General features: G+C 35.5%; 2 protein-coding genes across 8 annotated transcripts; one reads left to right on the forward strand and one right to left on the reverse strand.

Annotated features, from left to right (window-relative positions):
- Nucleotides 1-1,952: 1,952 nt before the first annotated feature.
- On the reverse strand, nt 1,953-6,693 carry LOC123230211 (metallophosphoesterase 1-like). Of its 4 annotated transcripts, none has more exons than XM_044656377.1 (5): nt 6,238-6,688; nt 5,425-5,984; nt 4,883-4,969; nt 3,235-3,379; nt 1,953-2,119 (listed from the first exon to the last, which is right to left on the reverse strand). In XM_044656377.1, the coding sequence occupies exons 1-5, from the start codon at nt 6,481-6,483 to the stop codon at nt 2,069-2,071; spliced, it is 1,089 nt and encodes a 362-aa protein (XP_044512312.1). In that variant the 5' UTR covers nt 6,484-6,688; the 3' UTR covers nt 1,953-2,068. The 4 variants fall into 4 exon arrangements, with proteins under 4 accessions (XP_044512312.1, XP_044512311.1, XP_044512310.1 ...); XM_044656376.1 differs by lacking the exon at nt 1,953-2,119 and adding an exon at nt 2,728-3,049; XM_044656375.1 differs by lacking the exon at nt 1,953-2,119 and having other exon boundaries at nt 3,074-3,379.
- A 3,956-nt stretch (nt 6,694-10,649) lies between these two features.
- On the forward strand, nt 10,650-19,639 carry LOC123229483. Of its 4 annotated transcripts, none has more exons than XR_006504887.1 (10): nt 10,650-10,886; nt 12,256-13,709; nt 14,603-14,791; nt 15,211-15,306; nt 15,395-15,557; nt 15,697-15,829; nt 15,909-17,669; nt 17,801-18,561; nt 18,658-18,970; nt 19,437-19,639. XR_006504887.1 is itself a non-coding variant. In XM_044655327.1 (8 exons), exons 2-8 carry the CDS (start codon nt 12,356-12,358, stop codon nt 18,218-18,220), a joined length of 4,116 nt encoding a protein of 1,371 aa, XP_044511262.1. In that variant the 5' UTR covers nt 10,650-10,886; nt 12,256-12,355; the 3' UTR covers nt 18,221-19,294. The 4 variants fall into 4 exon arrangements, 1 of the variants encoding a protein (XP_044511262.1); XR_006504886.1 differs by lacking the exon at nt 19,437-19,639 and adding an exon at nt 19,054-19,294; XR_006504885.1 differs by lacking the exon at nt 19,437-19,639 and having other exon boundaries at nt 18,658-19,294.
- The last annotated feature ends 863 nt before the right edge of the window (nt 19,640-20,502 follow it).

Consider the following 20,502-nt stretch of genomic DNA (forward strand, 5'->3'; position numbering starts at 1 on the left):
ATTTATAAACTATTAAAATTAACAAAACTTTAACTCATTAAAATTTTATTTATTTTTTTCTCTTAAATTCTAAAAACTAACTATTTCATCATTAGATTAAATTTTAAAAAATGACATTTTTTTCTTTTAATGTTTAGTTTTCAAATTCCGATGTCATTATTGGGGGTCTTTCCCTCTCAACTCTTCCTCTTCCTTTAACAATTTTTCTTCTTTCACCTAAACCTCCAACCAACGTGTTTGAAGTTGGAAAGATGAAAGAAGAAGATGGGAAGACAATCATCTTAATAGACAAAGAGTTTTGTTTTCCTTGTTTAGAACGTGTCTATCATAGGTCCAAGTGAGAAGAGAGTGAAAACATCAAGAGAGAGAGAGACCGCCAACAATAACTTCAGAAGTAATGCCAAAGTTTTAAAACTAAACTTTAGAAGAAAAATGTTATTTTTTTAAAACTTAATATAGAAGAAAAATAATTAATTTTTAAGGTTTAAAAGAAAAAAAAATAAAATTTAAATTTATTTTTAATATTACATATGAAATAATAATTTTAACCTTAAAATTAATAAATTTAATTATCTATAGATGGGTAAATAAGATTTTCAAAGTTAAAAGATAAGAATTTAAGAAAACAAGATACTTTGATTAGAAAAAGTCCTTTGGCCTTGTTTCTAACTTGAAATTGAGGGGGTTTCTTGAATGAATGTGCATTTGAAACTAACGGAACTTTAGCCTGGAGGGGTGATGGTGTGGTCAATAAGCCCAATCTTGTTTCAGAAGATAGTAATAAAACAAATAAATAGGAGAGTTTCCTATTGCAAAGCCCGTTCTCCCATTTTCATTGTTATGACCCTTCATGCATAAACGCATCCATTTTGTCAGTACTAAGTTGAAGATGTTCTCACTTGTCAATTTATGCAAGATTTTGGTTTGACAGTTGCAAATTATATTGATCGAAAAGCTTAGACTTCAAAATGTAAACTGGTTTCTATTATAAAGGAGTCATCTTTGGTTTGGAAGTTGAGCACGATGATCAAGCATTTTCATAATAACAATTGATAGGCGATGACACATAAAAAAGGTTAGGCCAGCCATGCCATAATTTAAACTCCTGTTTTTTGACACAACCCATAAAGTATGACTTGTTATTATAATAGGTTATGCCAAGCCGTAGGGTAAGGGTCCACAGGGTAGCCATTAAAAAATATTAAAAAATAAAAAATAATTAAATATTAATTAAAATTTTAAAAAATCATAATTTGATGGTTGGTTCCAACACACATTGACTGCCCTGCTAAAGGCCTACAAAGGCACGACCTAAAGGGTCGTAGGTTGTGTTATAAACTTTTCAATCCTTGCCTACTAGGCCCTTGATTGACTCTAGCACGACTCACTTCCCATCTCTAGGTGGCATCATACGGTCAAGTAGGAGACAGAGGTAGGCCTAGATATAATTCAAACCAGCTTGATCTCGAAAGTCGATTCAGCTTGACTCAAATTGGTTTAATTAAAATTCAAATCGAACTTGAGTTAAAAGATTTGATTTATTTTTTAATTCAAATCGAACTTGAGCCAAGAGATATTTGACTTAATTCAGCTCAAATCCAATTCGAATCAATAGTTCGAATTTGTGACTTGATTCAATTCAAATTCATGGCTTGAATCAGTTCAAATTCGTAACTCAACTCAGCTCGAATAAAAAATTTTGAATATTATTTAAGTAAAACAACGTCATTTTATCAATAAACCACAAACTTTAACTATGAATCTGAGTCATACATTTAAATTATCAATTTGAACTGAACCAAGTTACGAATTCAAACCATTAATTCAAGCTACGAAATCAAGTCAAACTCAAACAGAATCAAGCTGAGTTATTTTTCATCCGAATCGAACTTAATTTTGACTCTACAAACTTGAGCCAAATTCGAATTGAATTATTTTTTGTCCAACCCAAACTCGAGCCAAGGGGTGTTCGGAATCCACCCCTAGATGGAGCGATGGCTAGATGAGGAAACAAACAATGCTTATTTAAAGGACATATTACAATCACGCATGCTTGTTATTCCAGCACTCACCTCAATCTTTGTATTTGTTTCTCAATGATCCTATCCAACATAAAAGGCTGCAGAAAACCACCAATCTCAAACATAAACATCACACTAGTACTTAATTTTTATCCTACTTTAAAAATAAAATCAATTTATAAGAGAAAATCTACAGCAGAAGGTTAATTTCCTCATTAAACTTGCATGTCAGACCAAGCTCTTTTTGCAATTAAGTGATCTTTCCCTATAAAATTTTCACTTCACACAGCTGCCAAGATGACACTCCAAAAACTCTGTTATGACTCTTCCCTACTTCATTTTATTTCTAATCCCAGTTAACTCAATTCAGTCACAATTCTCATATGACTCAGCAACCCAAACCAACTCATTTTTAATTGATGTCGATTATCTCATATCTAGGAAATAACTACGAATAAAAATCCATTGAACATGCCCTTTATAAGTGAAAAAGTGTTTAGTATCCATCGCCTGTGCACTACACCAGTTATGAATGCAAATGAATTCCATCAATGATAATTTAAAAATCAATAACTATAGTGGTTTCTGAACCTGAATCAAAGAATAGAAGAAGAACCCCCTTTTCACTAAATTGCAACAAAGTTGGAAGTGCTTTGCTAAGGGATTTTCACACAAATAATAAAGTCTACAGCTATTGTATTGGAACTTCAAGATCAAAGAGGCTCTTCCAGTAGCCAGTCACCTCTATCTCATTGATTGGTATCATTCTAGAGAATGGATATCTCCACCTCCACAACTAGAATCAACACATTAAATATTCATGTAATGGTAAAACCATCTTTCATTTGAGTTCTAACACTTTATTTAATTATTATTATCGGGGCATACAAAGGGTGTTAAGATGGAACTGGATTTGCTTTCCAACTAAGGGTTTAACAAATGTTGCCCTTGGAAAAACATGCAATGGGAAGTATGGAATAAGGAAGGTCATTCAACAGGCAAATAATATTCTTGTCCGGACGTATCATCTGGAAAGAAAAAAAAATAATGCATGAAAAGAAAGGAATTCGTGTTATAATTGTAATTAGAGTCTTAAACTTCGCCATTGAGATATATTTGCTACAATTACAAATGACAGCAAAAGAACCAGAACAGAAGCATAGGCTGTTAGTATATGAGATTCCCTAGCAAGAGAGCAATAGCTAATACTTACTTCTCTTCTGTTCCCATGGAAGGTGGCAACAACAAACCCCGGGTCATCCCTTGCCTTCCATGTCATGGCTGACACAGTTACTTCACGAGTTCCATCTTGGTGAGTGTGATCACAAAATTCATGGGTGTGTGCACTGAAAATGATCCTGCAAACACAAATAAAATATGCAGTTTATCATCTTACAATAAAAAATAATAGAAAAATAAAGTTATCAAGGCATGTCCAAACTTCAAGTATTAGTTTCTGAATTGAGGTATTATTGAAATTTTGTTGTTAGTCTCACAATATAAGTATATGAGGTCAGGAACTGCGAAAACACTTGACCCAACTTTATTCCACAAAACCTCTTTTTCTTTATACTTCCCTATTCAAATAACACAATATACCGAGTTTTGACTTGAATAAATTATAACCCTTTACACACAGAGTGCAAAACAGAAAAAAGGAATAAAGGGTACATCAATGGATTCACAATAGACTTTGATTTGGTACCCGGGAAATAGTGGGAAACAGAAAGGGCACTTCACATGCCCAATTTCACACCATAATGGAAAATATCACATGTTTTGTTGGAACGCGTATTCAACAAATTCAGCAATTTGATTTACTGGCACGAGAGAGAAGGTTTCTAACCTACGAATTTGGTTTTCTGTGTTAGGAGATCATATAACAAAAAACAAAGTTTCGAGATGAATAAAGTACGACTATAAAAACATACCACAAAGAGACATGGTACTCATATGGTTCGATATAACCCACCCACATCCACTTATGAGAGAAATCTACTATAGTTTCATCAACATAATATACAATGGTACTCATCACCATAAACCTAGTACATAATTAACAGAGGAGAAACAATCCTAGTTTCTAATCATACTCAACCCAATACTCAGAGATATAATCCTTCCCCAGTTTCTAAGGCACTCTACCCATGGTTTTAATAAATCCTTGATATTATATAACCCTGTGTTCCACATCCTCTCATAAACTTGAATTGGTTCTCATCCTTATATTTATATGAAGTCTATAGGACATTCTATTTCCAATAGGATTCATATTTCAATTCATAATAGGACCTCAATATTCCTATTTACAATTATATTCTATTAAATAGTTTTCCTAAAGACATGCAATTTTACATGGAAGCAAATAGGAAAGCAAACCACAATATCCCAACACTCTTACCAGGTAAACCATGACAAGGCATGCACAGATACCATAAAAATGCGTTTATTAACCAGCCCTTCTATAGTGTCAATCGAGAGAACCAAACTTCTGAAAGGCCACCATTCATTTTAGGCGAATGGTTAAATTCACTTGGATGTAGTTTCACTCGGCAAAGATGTACCATAAATATAAACTCATGTAAAATTAAAAGAAACTTTTGAGATCAGGTTTTCAAAGTCTACCTAGTAATTAAAATCCATTTTCAAAATCAGTCTTGAGTTCAAGTTCTCAATATAAGAAATGGAAAACCTCATGGCCTAAGTGACAAACAATGCAAGCACCTCCTTCAAAAGATGACAAAAGATTCACAGTAAGAAAATAGTTGAACTAATGCAATTAAGATCAAGTAGATTGACAATAAGCAACGCCAACAGAAATATAAAGAAAGTGTGATGTAGATTAAAGAAAAAGGAGCTACCTTGGCTTGATAGATTGGAAAATGTATTTGGTAGCATTAGGGGGTACTGTGTGCAACAAATCATAAGGCCCGGGCCCTAAGACCCCCCTAAAATATAAAAAGTTCAACATGAGTTAAGTACCAATTACAACCAGCATGACTGATACAAAGCAAGTTCAATGTGTAATGGAAAAAAATGGACCATATATAAAGTTGGTACTGCAACTGGAAAGATGAGTTACTACCACATTTTGCAAATAACTGGATATAGGATTAATTTTCCACAGAGCTTGTCAGTTCTCATTCCCAACAACTCCACTTTATGTAGGAAAATAATGATGAATAAAAAAGAAACATGGCCTAGCAGCAATCTGGCCTTCAATATTAGACCTGAAGGTACTCCATATAACAGCATGCTCTCAGCTCCCAATGAATCAATACATTCTTTACTATTTTGAATATAACTCTTGTGATTTAAATGTTGGAAAACAAGGTTATTTACATATTTGCTATAAGGGAGTCAAAGTTTAAAATGATAATAAATGATAAAGTAATAGATCTACCTGCTCTCACGAGTATTTGAATTCTCGTGTGAACACTTGCCGTCATCTCTCCGGTCCAAGGGAAAATGAAGCAATAGAACAGGGCCAGATAAGGATGACGTATCATTTTCTCTCCTGGCAAAGTCATTGTATGTCTTACCGAATTTACCAGAATAATTAATTGCCTCTGCAGTGCCTTCTTCACCCATTCTTAGATCTATTCTCTCCCTCTCTATGACCTTTTCAACACTAAACCTTAGTTTATTGTTACCACATAGCAGTGCTACAGCATTCACTGAAACAAAGCTGACATTACTAATTTCAAATGCACCACAACCAGCTGAATCCAAGCCAGGCAAATTCCCAGCTATCCAATTAACAGACTGTGGATTAAGCCCACTGCACTCTCCGATATCCCTATCACCCAAAGTAACATGGAAAGGAAGACCAAGAAAGGGTCCCAACATTCGATCAAATTGATTGAATACTGGCAACCAATTACTTCTCGTCGATTCTGACCCTCTAGCAGAAACATCTCCTAATACTAGCAGCATATCAGGGTTCAAACTGTCAAAAGATTTCTGCATCACATGTATGAATAAACTTTAGGAATATAAATGCTTTCTTTAACACATTAATTTGGAAAAGATCCAATAGAAACTAGAAAGCAATGCAAACCAGAATGTAACTCAAGGACAATTGACCAAACGTATTGAAATTAACACTATTTCTAAGCAGCTTTAAAAACCATTTTATCAAAAAAAATTTCCCAATTAAAACAGCATAATTTTACACATGTAACAAGCTTCAAAGTTAAAACATAACAACGATTACCCTGAAGAATTTGGCCATGTAATAATCTCTAAAATATCGATTCACAAAACCAGCTTCGGACCCTAACAATAACAAATCACCAACAAGCATCACTTTCAACTCCTCAGTGCCCCGACCTGATTCGTGCTCGTAAGGATCCGGTCCAGGTATGATTTTGCAAGAGGGAGCTGAGACCCACTCTTCGTACACCATCAATGACGAGACTACTATAAGAGACAACACTGAACGCCATGCAATTGCCTCCATCTTCGTGGTTCCTGAGCAGGACACGTGGCTAGAATATAGGGTTCGCCATTGTTATGTCCTGACACCGCAAGAGTAGCAAGTAGGGATAACGGAAGACCTCTGTTCAGTTGATCCAGTTGGGTTACTGTTACGCTTGTAAAGTTTATTCGGGTCTCGTGCTGTGTGGTTGCATCCGGTTCGCGCACCTAACTTCGGTCGATTTGCCACGTCAACAGGGTAATTTGGCATAAAAATGATTGAATTGGACACAAGACTTATCATGCAAATATTATTTTCCTAAATTTTTATCTCTAAACTTTTAAAATTTTATTTATACATTAATAAATAATTAAGTTTATTAATTTTAAGAATAAAATCGTTATTTCATCTATAATATTAAAAATAAACTTTAATTTTATCTCATTTTTTCTTTTTATAAACCGTAAAAACTAATAATTTCCTCTTTAGGCTAAGTTTTAAAACATAATATTTCTCCCATTAGGATTTTGTTTTCAAACTCCGACAATCTCTCCCTCTCGACACTTTTTCTCTCTTTGAAAATCTTTCGTCTCTCACCTAGACCTCACCTCGATGATGATTGAAGCTGAGAAGATGGTTCTTCGTCTTTCTAGACAAAGACAAAATTTTTATCTTCATCTTCTTAATTTTAATCGATGCCGACTAAAGGTTTAAGTGAGAGGAGAGAGATTGTGGAGGAAGAGACTAGTGGTAATGGTGTCGAAGTTTGAAAACTAATTTTAAAATTGGGTTTAGGAAAAAAATAATTAATTTTTTAGATTTAAGATAAGAAAATGAGATACAAAATTAAGAAATTAGAATTTTGTTAACTTTAACAATTTGTAAATGAGTAAATAAAATTTTCAAAATTAAATGGTAAAATACTTAAGAATACAATATACTTTGAGTGAGAATAAACCCTTTGGCTTTTTATATGAATGGAATCATAGTGATTGTCCATGCTTATGTTCACAATTCTACTTGATGGGAATTGAATCCAAGTAATTCGAGGAGGAATTCTTATTTATGTTTTATAAATATAATCATAAATTTTTTTTCTTGAATTTGTATTTATAAAAGTAAAATTGATTCTTCTATTAAGCAAAGGAGATTAACACCGAGCTGTTAATAATTTCCAATTCCAAATAGTCTTAGCAATTTATATTTTTCTACCAAAAAAATTATCATTTTAGTATTTTTTATTATTCATGATAATAAAATGCCCTTTAAACTTACGAAATCAATTTAATACCAAAAAGAAAAACCCAATAAACAATCATCAAATACAACAAATTTTGAATTAATCTTCGTATAAATATATAGATATAATGAACTTTCTCCATTGATTTTGAAATCAAGAAGTTGAAATTTGAATGAAAATATGAAAATGAAAATTTGTAAACTTGGTTTGTATATATTATCGGAGTTCATATAGAAAAGGTTGAGAATATTTTGGCATTTAAATTTAGGTTTTCGTTATATTCTATGAACCCTAAATAATAATTAAATCATTTTAATTAATTACCTGTATTAAAATATGATCTTCGGTTAGATTCTTAATATACATCAAATTAAAAGAAGATCCATAAATTTAATAATAATTTTTTTCTTTATTTAATAAAGTTAATTTAGAAATATAATTTATAACTATTGTGTTCAGATCTCATCATCGTTCATGCGGGATCAAGCTATGATATAATCTCTCCATCTCAGTTCTTGTTAAAGTTCACACTAAATCTCCCATGGCTAAGGCCCTTCAATCGGCATGAGGTGACTCACTCAACTCGTTTAAACCGCATCTGTGGTGCCGTGGTGGTGACCATTATGAGTTTTAATTTGTATATAAATTAGTGAATACGTATATGTGTGCGTGTATGTGTGTCTATATATATTTATATATATAAAATGTGGTGGGTTGAAAAGCGTTTAAATTTAAATAAGTGTTTTACCAAACGTAGAAGGCGAGGTTGCCGCACCAGACACGACGGGGATTTGGTCAAGCACCAATCTGATCTAATTATTCTTACCTTTACCACTCACCCCACCTACTCTCTGTCTGCATTGCTCATTGGATCTCATTAAAACGCAATATATGTCTAAACTTACAATAATACCCTTCCTTTATACAACATTCAAATTGTGTTTCTACTGTGTGTAGAAGAATACTACAGGCTATATTTGTCTTTTTGCACATAAATAATAATTTGTCAAATTGTCATTTTCTTTTCTCCTCCCCCGTAGACTTTCCTGGTCATGACTCATGACTATCACGGGAAAAGGAGTATTTCCCACCCATTTTTTAGGTCTAATTCAAACTCAAACTGATATCCACAAGAGATAAAAAATCTTTTCCCCCACCCATAACCAAATTGCAGTCTAATTTTTTAGTTAGAGATAGGGGCAAAATCGATATTTTTCTGTTTAAAACCTTAAAACTTTAAAATTTCATCATTTCCCCCCTCCAGGTTTTAAAAACTAACAACTTAACCCATCCTCAAAGTTTAAAAAAGTTTAAATTTCACTTCTAGGGTTTGTTTCCTTCTCCGGCCACCACCAACGACCAACACATTCCATCGATCTCGTATTTTCGACTACAAAAGATGATGAAAGACAACCCTTTGTCATCCAGATCTAGAAGAATAGACGAAGGACGATATCATCACGTCTAGATGATGCAACGAGCGATGGAGCGTCGTCCTTCGTCGTCTAGGTGGAGCGATGAAGAGAGACCTCTTCGTCGCACGATCGTGCGACAAAGAGATCTCTGTCTCTTCGTCACATCGTGCGACGAGGAAATGAAGATCTCTTCATTGCACCACCACTGTCGCACTAGAAGAAGGAAGAGGTCGGTGACGACGTCGGAAGATGAAGTTGAAGAATGAAGGTGAAACTGTTATTTTTGAAAGTTATGGGGAGGGTTACGTTTTGAAAAATATGGAAACCCTAGGTTTGGGGGTGAAAATATTAGTTTTCAAAGTTTAAAATTTGGTTAAGGATGAAATGTTAGTTTCTAAAACCTAAGAGGGGTAAAAAGTAACAAATTTTATAACTTTTTAATATAAACAATAAAATATCGATTTTGTCTCTGTCTCTAACTGAGAAATTTGATGATAGTTTGATCATGGGTGAAAAAAAATTTTTTTTATCTCCCATGAGTATTAGTTTGAGATAGACCTAAAAAATGGATAGAAAATAGTCCCTTTCCTTTACTATCACTCATGTTATAACTTTAAAATTTTTTGCGGGATTCATGATGTATAAATTATAATTGGCAGCACGTTAAAACTTGGTAATTTACCAACAATACAAAAGAGTTTAAATATGGTGCAACGAAAAAGAGCCACATGAAATTTCTGCCTTATTGCAAATAAACATTCTCTTTTATGCTCCATTAAAGTTTGTAAAAACCACCATGCCCGTTGTCCCGAGGAGCCTTGCCATCTTCCGATTTTTCGTTGAGTCCAATATGTCAAGTTGACGTACGGGCTCGCCTTTGACTATTGAGGGTGTGACAACAATCTAATAGATTAAAACATAACATATTTTGTTATATGATAGAATAGTGCAACGTGTAAAGTAATAATAAAATATTTTTATCTTTTATTAGTCAATTGGAAGATTTATAAATTAGTAAATTTACTAAATTACCATCAATCATTTATGAACAAAAAAAAAAGAATATACTTTCAAAATCTTAAAACGATTTTGTTACTTAACTTTATCCTCGTTACGGTGGGGTTAAGTTAACCTTAGGAAACCGTCTAACCTCGTCCTGAGCCCACGTGGGACTCTAGCAAACCCTGATGTACTCATTTTGTTTGACATATTTACCCTTAAGATCCCCACAAATGGCATCTCTCCCATCAATGCTCCATGCTCCCAGCCGACGTGGCACTTGTTGTAGTTCCCACTCGTAACAAGAGCAATGTTTATTACCACTTTAGCACAAGATTCTTACATGTGAGTATTGTACACGCAAGTCAGACTTCCAATAATATTTTATCCTTAGATGTGAACTACCTAAGTTACCCTTATCCTTATCTCTAGATCTCCATCCATTTCTCTTACTTGGATTATTAGATTAGATCACTAGTTTAAGTTTAGTGCACGGCGAATTCGAAGAAGGCAGAAGTGTAAATATAGGGGCGTGGGGGGATCTTTTCGTAATTTCGATTTCTTTCGAACAATCAAAAAAGTTGTTGATTAAAAACTCACCGGGAGTATTTAACGGTGAACGGAGAAAATTACGGGCGGCGAGATGGGCACGTTATTTCCTATATAAACCCATCGCCACACCGTTTCTTTTCCTCATATTATAGCCTTCGCTCTCTTTGCTTTCCTTCTATAGAGCCTCCATCTCTCTGTTACTATTTCTTTCTCTCTAGGTTCAAAGCTGCTCTTAAGAGGTAAAAATTAAAGAAAACCTCTCTCTTCACTGCAGTTGTTATTTTTTCTTGAATTTAAATCTTGTTTACATAATTTATTCCAGAAATATCATTGTCAGAACATATCGAAGATCGGAAAAAATTTAAAAAAAAAAAAAGAGATGGAGCGAGTCTTGCCTTTGACATTAACTTGTTCTTCACTTGGAATTAATAAAAATGATAATTAGGCTTGATCTGTGAACAACAGTTCGTGATGTAAATGATGACTAATTAGGACGGGATTTGATAATTTTTTGATAGATTAATTGAAATACTGTAGAAAACGTGAATAAAGAGTTTTATTTTCTTCAAACCCTAGGAAAAACATCTTGGTCGATTATGAATTTCGATCTGGAGTGATTTATGGTTTAATTAGTGATGTTAATGCGTGCTAATCATAAATCTTGGTCAGCTTCTGGTTTGTTAGAGAACAATAGGTCATGCTATATGATTAGGTAAAAGAATTTCTTATGCTATGTTGTTTATCTTTATCTGATAATGTGGTTTCTTTATATTCATTTTTATGTTTTTGATGTCGAATTTTCACTTTCCAGTCTATTGTTTTCAGTAATGGTTTTTCGATGGTTCTTATTGTTTGGTGACATACTAGAAGTTTAGGTTTGTATGTGTATTTGTAATTTCTATGTTTTTTCTGTATTTGCCAAGATTTAAACAGTATGTTCGTTGCTCAAGTGCTGTAGATGTCTCAACAGAATTAGTGCTACTTGGTTGTTATTTCTAAAACAAATCTTGACGATTTTGCGTGATATTATTCCTTTCCTTTTATCTGGTTGAGATATATGGAATGATGAAATGACTAACACTGCAGGTGAAGAAGCAGACTTTTTTAACTTTTTGTAGTGTGAAACTAATGTTATTGTATACTGGGCCTTTGGCACTGGGTTTGCTGTGAAGTTTTTTGACTTCTGCTACTTCAATGATTTTCTTATAATTATTCAAGAAGTTATTGTGCTTTGTGACCTGTGTATTATTGCTCTTTCATATTATATTGGGTATTCGGGTTTTTAGATAAATGTATTACTAAATATGGAAGAATTGTTAGGTGACTCTAGCTGTTTTTTAGATTATATTCCTTATGAAATAGTAGAGGCTTTCATTCTAAGTCTATATGTCTAGGAGGTACGTTTTATGCCAAATGTTTGGTTTCATTAGTTGTTATTTTTCTAGTCAGCATCATAGGAAGATACCAATTGTTTAGTAATTTTTGCTTGTTTTTAAGTGTTTATATACTTTCCTCCCCTGAACATTTAGTTTTGTAGAATTTAATTTGCCGAACCCACTGATTTATAAACTTTCTGACACCGCCAAGAATTTTTCTATTCCTTTGCAGTTGGTATGTCATGTTCATTTCTTGCTGAAAAGAGAACAGAAAGAGTGCCAATTGGACTTATCTCAATACACAGTTTCCTTTGTATGCATTTGCATATGAAATGGGATCTCGAGGAAGGCTGTTATTTGATCTTAATGAACCCCCTGCAGAGGATGACGAGGAAAATGACCGAGTTTTCTGTTCCGAGCCTCAGAAAGCACTTCCCTCTTTGAAACCCCACTCTTCTGACTTGTTTGTTCCGTCAGTGGGTCCTCAAAGAATAACTAATAATCATGTTTTCTCACATGCGTCTTCTGTTTCAGGTTTTCAGCCTTTCATTCGACCGAAAGCTGCTCAGGGCCATGGAGTGTGTCCTGTGCAGAAGGCTGAGGATCTGAATTGTCAGTTTGCATCATCTTCATCGAAGTCCAGTAGTAGTGAAGAGATTAAAGTGTCACCATCACAAGCTCCTGGTTCTGGAAGTGCTGTAGTTGTTGAAAGAGAAGAAGGGGAATGGTCTGATGCTGAGGGTTCTGCTGATGCATATCCTGGTGCTAGCTTGCATGAGCAGGATAAAGCTCCAGAAGGGCAAGAGATGCCTGAAGTCATGGATTGTACTGCTGCTAGTGTGGATATTAATAATCATGAAGGCAGTAGGGATGAAAATAGTAGACGTGCTTTGTCAGTATCGGATCAAGATCCAGGTGAACAGAGAAGTAACAATATCCAACATTCTGAAGGCAGCAGTAAAGGTGATCCATCTACAGATGGTCAGGAAGAGGCTGGCTTGCTTCCAAAACAAAGAGAAGTTAAAGGTATTGAAGGAAGTCATTCAAACAAGTTTGCAAATAATCTAGGCAAGCGAAAAGTAGATCAGCAGAAAGAAGCAATGCTAGGGAAGAAACGCAATAGACAGACTGTTTTCCTTAATTTGGAAGATGTCAAGCAAGCTGGCTCATTGAAAACTTCAACACCAAGGAGGCAGAACCCACCCATCATCACTCGCATTACTAAGGAAGTTCGTACAATACTTCCACCTTTAGAACGTGGTGGAGAAAAGCATGGTCAGCCAGTAAATAAGGATCAGAAACAATATGATGCGTCATCATGTAATGATGGAGTCACTAATTTGGAACCTTATGAACCAAAACCTGAATTTAATGGTGATATGAATCCTGGACCATTAAGTAGGCCTCGGAGAGTAAACAGTGGTACTGATTTTTCTGCAGAGGTTTCTCAGCCACACATCCCAAGACAGAGCTCATGGAAACAACCAACAGATACACGGCAGCTGAAAAATTCTCAATTTAACAAAAAGTCAGCTCCAGTGAGCCAAAGTTTCATTGAACTTAAGCTGGGAAACAAGAAACATCCTCCTGCTAAGAAGTCAACTGTTGTTGGTAACTTGTATCAGGACACATCAGTTGAACGTCTTATACGGGAGGTGACCAATGAAAAGTTTTGGCACCACCCAGGTAATTGTATGTTGATAAATATTTGTGTAACCGACTGATATGTTGAGTTCTCCCTCTTTTGTTGATTTTTTTTTTTTTGGTTCACATGCATTTACGGCTTTCATGATTTTTTCATGCCAGTTCTCCATGTCCCTCCAATTATAACACTATTGAGAATCGTAACACTCAAAGGACATGGAAAGGTGATGAGATTTTATGTTTGTAAGCAAGATTCTAAATTCCATCGGTATACCTTTTTTACTTCTTTTCACTGTATCTTATCACCCTTATATGGCTCTTGTGTGTTACAGATTACAATTCTCAGTCTTGTTGTTTTGGAGAGAGGAGTGAAGAGCTACGTTAATATGTTTATGTGTTAGCTGCATTTCATTTTATACAATGTACCATTTAAATTTTGCATTACCATCAAAATCTGGTCTGGAATTGTGGATCACTTGGGATTTTTCAAGTTCTTAAAAGAAATGTTCAAGTCTCTATTGCTCAGACTCAAGCCTATAAAAGGGATACTTACAGCTGCATAAGGTGGGAATCCTACAAGTTGTCAGTTGGGTGGAATCAGTAATCAAATTTCAAAATCTATACTTATTAATATCATAAGAAAAGCTGCAGTTTTATATTTGTGTTTGGAAGTTTTTTTCCCTGTAGTTATGATTGTTGGCAGTTACATATGTTGTTTTCATATGTGCATGATGAATTAATATCCTTAAACTTGAGTTTTCCCCTTTCTTGTTGTCATCCTGTTTATATTTAGGAGGTGATCAGTTTATTATCCTTATGGTAGTTTTTGTCTCAGCATTGTTTGAATTATTTTTTTGGGGCCCCATGCCTTCAAAGTTTATTTTTGTATATTCGCTATTTTCTCTATGTTACTGATTGAGTATATGATGCATCAGAGGAGAGTGAACTTCAACGTGTTCCGGGACGGTTTGAATCAGTAGAAGAGTATGTTAGAGTTTTTGAGCCATTGCTCTTTGAGGAATGCAGAGCTCAACTATACAGCACATGGGAAGAGTTGACTGAAACAGGTTCAAGAGATACACATATAGTGGTTCATATAAAGAGCATTGAAAGACGTGAGAGAGGTACTTAAATGTTTGTTTTTTAACTTTGTTGTTAGCAAAACTTGAAACTGAAAATAATTATCTTTAGACCAACATGTGCTACATTTTGATCTCTGTTTTATTGAAAAATACATAGATGATTTCAATTTCTTTAATTTACTTTTGAAAAAACAATGTTTACAAATAGGCCTGAAAGTGTCGAAGGTTATCTGGTGTCTGTTTTGGTTGCAGGGTTAGTTGGATTATTATTTTGTAATTATATTTTTTATGTCATTGATTTTGAGCTAGTTGAAAATTGGAAAAATGAAGAGAACTCTTCATGTATATTCTTTTTCTATGTTTGTGTAAAGTAAAATATATATCCCAAGTCACTCTGGGAATAAAACGTAGTTGTTTGTCTTGGTTTGTTAACTTGCTGAAATTTTCTTATGCTGACATAGGATGGTATGATGTGATAATCCGTCCAACAAATGAGTGGAAGTGGGTGTTTAAGGAGGGTGATGTTGCAGTTCTTTCAACCCCTAGGCCTGGATCAGGTAAGATGATTGTTTTTCATTTTATGACACAGTTGTTAATGCTTTCAGCTTTATATCTTGTAAATGTAACTCTTATTTTCTCAAGCAGTCAGAACCAAGAGGAACCACATGCTGTCAAGTGAAGATGGGGAGGAGCCTGAGGTTACTGGACGAGTGGCTGGCACTGTTAGACGACACGTGCCTGTTGATACTCGTGATCCCCCAGGGGCAATTCTTCATTTTTATGTTGGGGACTCATATGATCCTAACAGGTAAACATCTTTTGACTATTGTCCTGGTGTTGTGTAGTTTGATTGGTATTTCGTGCTTTTATCCACAAAGATGTTCAAGTTTAGCTAGATTAATCAATAATTTCAGTTTATTTTCTTATTAAAATGGCACTTTTTGCAGCTTCGAAGATGATGATCATATTCTGAGGAAACTTCATTCAAAAGGGACATGGTATTTGACTGTGCTTGGTTCTCTTGCAACCACCCAGCGGGAGTATGTTGCTTTGCATGCATTTTGTCGTCTCAATCCTCAGGTGTTCGCTGGACCTTTTCTTATTTTGGTTTATGATGACTGTGTTTTACTGTAAACTTATATAAGTTCTCTTTTTCTAGATGCAAACTGCAATCCTTAAGCCCAGCCCAGAGCACTTCCCAAAATATGAGCATCAGACCCCCACCATGCCTGAATGCTTCACTCAGAATTTTATTGATCATTTGCATAGGTCTTTCAATGGACCTCAGCTTGCAGCAATCCAATGGGCGGCTATGCACACTGCTGCTGGTACCAGCAGTGGGATGACTAAGAGTCCATGGCCCTTTACTCTAGTTCAAGGACCTCCTGGAACAGGTAAGACTCACACAGTGTGGGGAATGCTGAATGTCATACATCTGGTTCAGTATCAGCACTACTACAATTCTTTGCTAAAGAAACTTGCACCTGAGAGCTATAAGAATGCTAATGAGAGCAATTCTGACAATATTGCTTCGGGATCAATTGATGAGGTTCTTCAAAATATGGACCAAAATCTTCTGCGCACCCTTCCAAAACTTTGCCCAAAACCCAGAATGTTAGTTTGTGCTCCTTCGAATGCTGCAACTGATGAACTTCTTGCACGTGTTCTTGATCGTGGTTTCATTGATGGTGAGATGAAGGTTTACCGACCTGATGTAGCACGAGTTGGGGTAGATTCACAAACACGTGCAGCCCAGGCAGTCTCTGTTGAACGTAGAACTGAGCAACTTTTACTTAAAAGCCGTGATGAAGTTTTAGGAACGATGCACAAATTAAAAGTTCGTGAATCTATGTTGTCTCAGGAGATAGCGAGTCTCAAAATGGAGCTTACTGCAATAGCTGCTGCCATTCGTTCACAAGGATCTGTGGGTGTTGACCCTGATGTTCTTATTGCTCGGGACCACAAACGGGATGCATTGCTGCAGCGCCTTGCTGCTGTGGTTGAAGATAGGGATAAATGTCTTGTTGAGATGTCTCGCTTTCATACATTAGAAAGTATGTTTCGTCTTGGTAGCAACTTTAATTTGGAAGATGCCCGATCTAGTCTTGAAGCAAGTTATGCCAATGAGGCTGAGATTGTTTTCACTACTGTCTCAAGCAGTGGGCGCAAGTTGTTCTCTCGCCTTACTCATGGTTTTGATATGGTAGTCATTGATGAGGCAGCCCAAGCAAGTGAAGTTGGTGTTCTTCCTCCCCTTGCTCTTGGTGCAGCACGATGTGTTCTTGTTGGGGATCCTCAGCAGCTTCCTGCAACAGTTATCAGCAAGGCAGCTGGAACCTTGCTATACAGCAGGAGCCTGTTTGAGAGGTTCCAGCAAGCAGGATGTCCAACAATGCTGCTATCTGTACAGTATAGGATGCATCCTAATATTCGGGATTTTCCTTCAAGGCATTTCTACCAAGGACGCCTCACTGACAGTGAAAGTGTTGCTAATTTACCTGATGAGGTCTACTACAAGGATCCTTTACTCAGGCCTTATGTTTTCTATGATGTCATCCATGGTAGGGAGTCCCATAGAGGTGGATCTGTTTCTTATCAGAACATTGATGAAGCAAAATTGGGTGTTTGCTTGTATGAGCATCTTCAGAAAACTTTGAAGTCTTTGGGTCTGGGGAAAGTCTCCATTGGTATAATCACACCATACAAGCTGCAATTAAAATGCCTTCAGCATGAATTTCGAAATGTTTTAGCATCAGAAGAAGGAAAGGACTTGTATATTAATACTGTAGACGCCTTCCAAGGCCAGGAACGTGATGTTATTATCATGTCTTGTGTGCGAGCCTCAAGTCATGGGGTTGGCTTTGTCTCAGATATTCGCCGTATGAATGTTGCCCTTACTCGTGCAAGACGGGCTCTTTGGGTATGGTTTTCTTTTTTCTGTCTATTTTCCTTTTCTTTGCCTTTTCTTTATTTTTTTACACTCTGATCCACAGATACTCATGACTTGATTTGGGTTTTTATGTCTAAATATAGAAGTTTGTTGTTTCACAGGTTATGGGAAATGCGAATGCTCTAATCCAATCTGATGACTGGGCTGCATTAATTGCGGATGCCAAGACAAGGAATTGTTACATGGGTATGGACTCCCTTCCAAAGGAATTTTTGGCATCACTAACAGTAAAAGGACAGGGTTATTATTCCTCACAGGGTAAGATTTCCAACAATGCAAGAGGTTTGAGATCAGCTGGACCAAGACATAGATCATTGAATCCACACACAGAGTCCAGGTCTGGAACACCATCAGAAGATGAGGAGAAGATACCTCGGAATGGAAATTACCGTTCCTTTAAGTCATTGGAAAATTCCCTGGATGACTTTGACCAATCAGGTGATAAATATAGGGATGCTTGGCAGTATGGCATACAGAGAAAGCAAAATTCTGGTGGAATTTTGACAAAGAGAGATTCCTAGTTGTTTATGGTTGGCAAAATCCTTATGCAGTCCAGGGAGCGTCATGGAATATTCTGGTTTAGTGATTGTGGTGCCAGCTCTTGGAGCTGGAATGGCTGGCAGGAACATTTGCTCTTTGTGCAAGCATCATTGGTTGGCTGAAATTAATCTGAAACAAGCAGGTGCTGAGCACTTTGTCAGCCACATAAGGAAAGACGGTAACTTGGGTTCTAACTTGTGCACAAAGGCATGGTTGGATTCTAAAGGTCTGAGAATTGATCCTGTGATTTCATGAAAGGCGGATACTTTTGGGTAGTATGTTGAGTCTCAACCCTTAGTCCACCAATGTACAGGTCTTGTTGGTAAGAATAATTCCAAGTCTTCTGATAGTTCAGCATTTTGATGCTTGTACATGGATCTTCAGTTTCACTGCTTATGTTGTGGTAAATTTAATACAGGAATCCATTGGCGGCAAAAAGATACTTTACCTTTTTTTGGCTTCGCATCAAGTTTTCTGCTGACTTAGATACATGAGATGGTAACTCTAGACAACTTAAATTTGACCATTTTGCCAATGTATTGATTGATGTGGGAGCTGGGTCAGGCTTCTCATTTATGGGCGGCACGTAACTTTGTAGCTGTAGCTCACCTCATTATATGCTGTTGACTCCTGGTTTGACTATAAGTGTCTCACTCAAGAGTTCTCATTTGGAAGATGTTATGTTACATTCTTTGGACATGCAGATGCACAAGAGAATGGTTTCCGAAAAGGTATGCAGGATGTCAAATGGTTAACTGAATTTTCTTTCTATTCCGTTCTTCTAATGGAAGTAAATTTGTATGCCTCAGAACAGGTGGGGAAATTCAAAATTTCTGTATAGAAATAGTAGAGTACAACATCTCCCTAAGAAATTCAAATACCATAGGCATTTGTAGTGTCAATTGACTTGTACATACATCTTTGGCTGTGGATCGGATTCAAATTCTTTTTAAATTCTGTAGATATGACATGAAAAGTAAAAATTCTTAAACTGTACTTTTTTTAACGTCACAAAAAGTGCTTTTGTGTAATGCCAAACCATCTTTCCATTTCTAGTCGTGTAGAAAACAGAGGACCATGTGAAATTGCTTGGATGTTGATTTAGCTTAGTCTGTCATTTGGTACCTGCCTTTCTACAGAAGGAATTATTTCAACGGCTTAATATTAGAATATGGTTACCTTCTTTCTGTTTCGTAGACGTCTGAGGAGCTATTGGTTGGCACATGGAATATGGCGTCCATGTGGGAGATGGTCTGTTCTCAGCTTTGGCACTATTAAATTTTAGTCGTTTCTGCTTATATTCTAGTATTAACAATTGATGCTGTTCCATTTTTAACGTTACCTGACAGGCGAGCGAGTTAGGTTTGTTTTATTATTATTTTGAATAAGGTTTTGATGCATTTTAGTTTGTCTTTATTCCATTATAAAATATCGTGTTACTAAAAATATTATTTTCATGTGCTTGTTTTCTTTATAAACCGAGGGTGAAAAAATTACAACTTAAAACTATTTAATCCAAATTTTCATCTGAATTAATTTTGAACTGGGAAAACCGATTCAGGACCTGCCTACTACTTCGCAATCCTTAGGTGATTGGCTTGCTGGAAATAATAACCTCTACTTCTTAAATAGCGTAATGAACTAGTATTGTTGAAAACTGGCGTAAGTTTTGTGAATTGTCATCAAACATAGATGGTATTATTCCTTGTGTTAGTTCAAATTTGGTGTGGAGTGCTGGTTGAAAGTTTGAATGAAATTAATTCAATTCAATATGATGGTGAGGCGTATTAGGTTTAGGTATGAATGATGGGTAGTTTATACCAATGTCTAATAATTAATGTCCACTTACCAATCCATCCAAATCAAATAAATGAAGGCCGAAAGACTAATTCTCACCTAATATATACTGTAATCCAAAATTGATATTTGCGGACTTTAAAAAATTTAAAATCTCATCTATAAATTAATTTTGTTAAATTTTTAGTTAGAATAAAAAGTAAAATTATTATTTTTATAATAATATTAAAAAAATATATAATTCACTCTGTTTTTATTTTTAAGTTTTAAAAACTAATAATTTTAACTATGATTAAAGTTTTCTAATTATGAAAAGTCGCATCATCTCTCCCACCCCCCTCCCCCTCATCTAAAACCTAGGGTTTTCTTTCTTCTCTTATCCAGTGACATCTTCATCTGGGTTCGTATGGATTGGACGAATCCAAAAGGTATGACTCGTCCACACTGTTTGGATTTGTCTAATCTA

Source organism: Mangifera indica, chromosome 11 (genome assembly GCF_011075055.1).
Source record: "Mangifera indica cultivar Alphonso chromosome 11, CATAS_Mindica_2.1, whole genome shotgun sequence".
Taxonomy (NCBI): domain Eukaryota; kingdom Viridiplantae; phylum Streptophyta; class Magnoliopsida; order Sapindales; family Anacardiaceae; genus Mangifera; species Mangifera indica.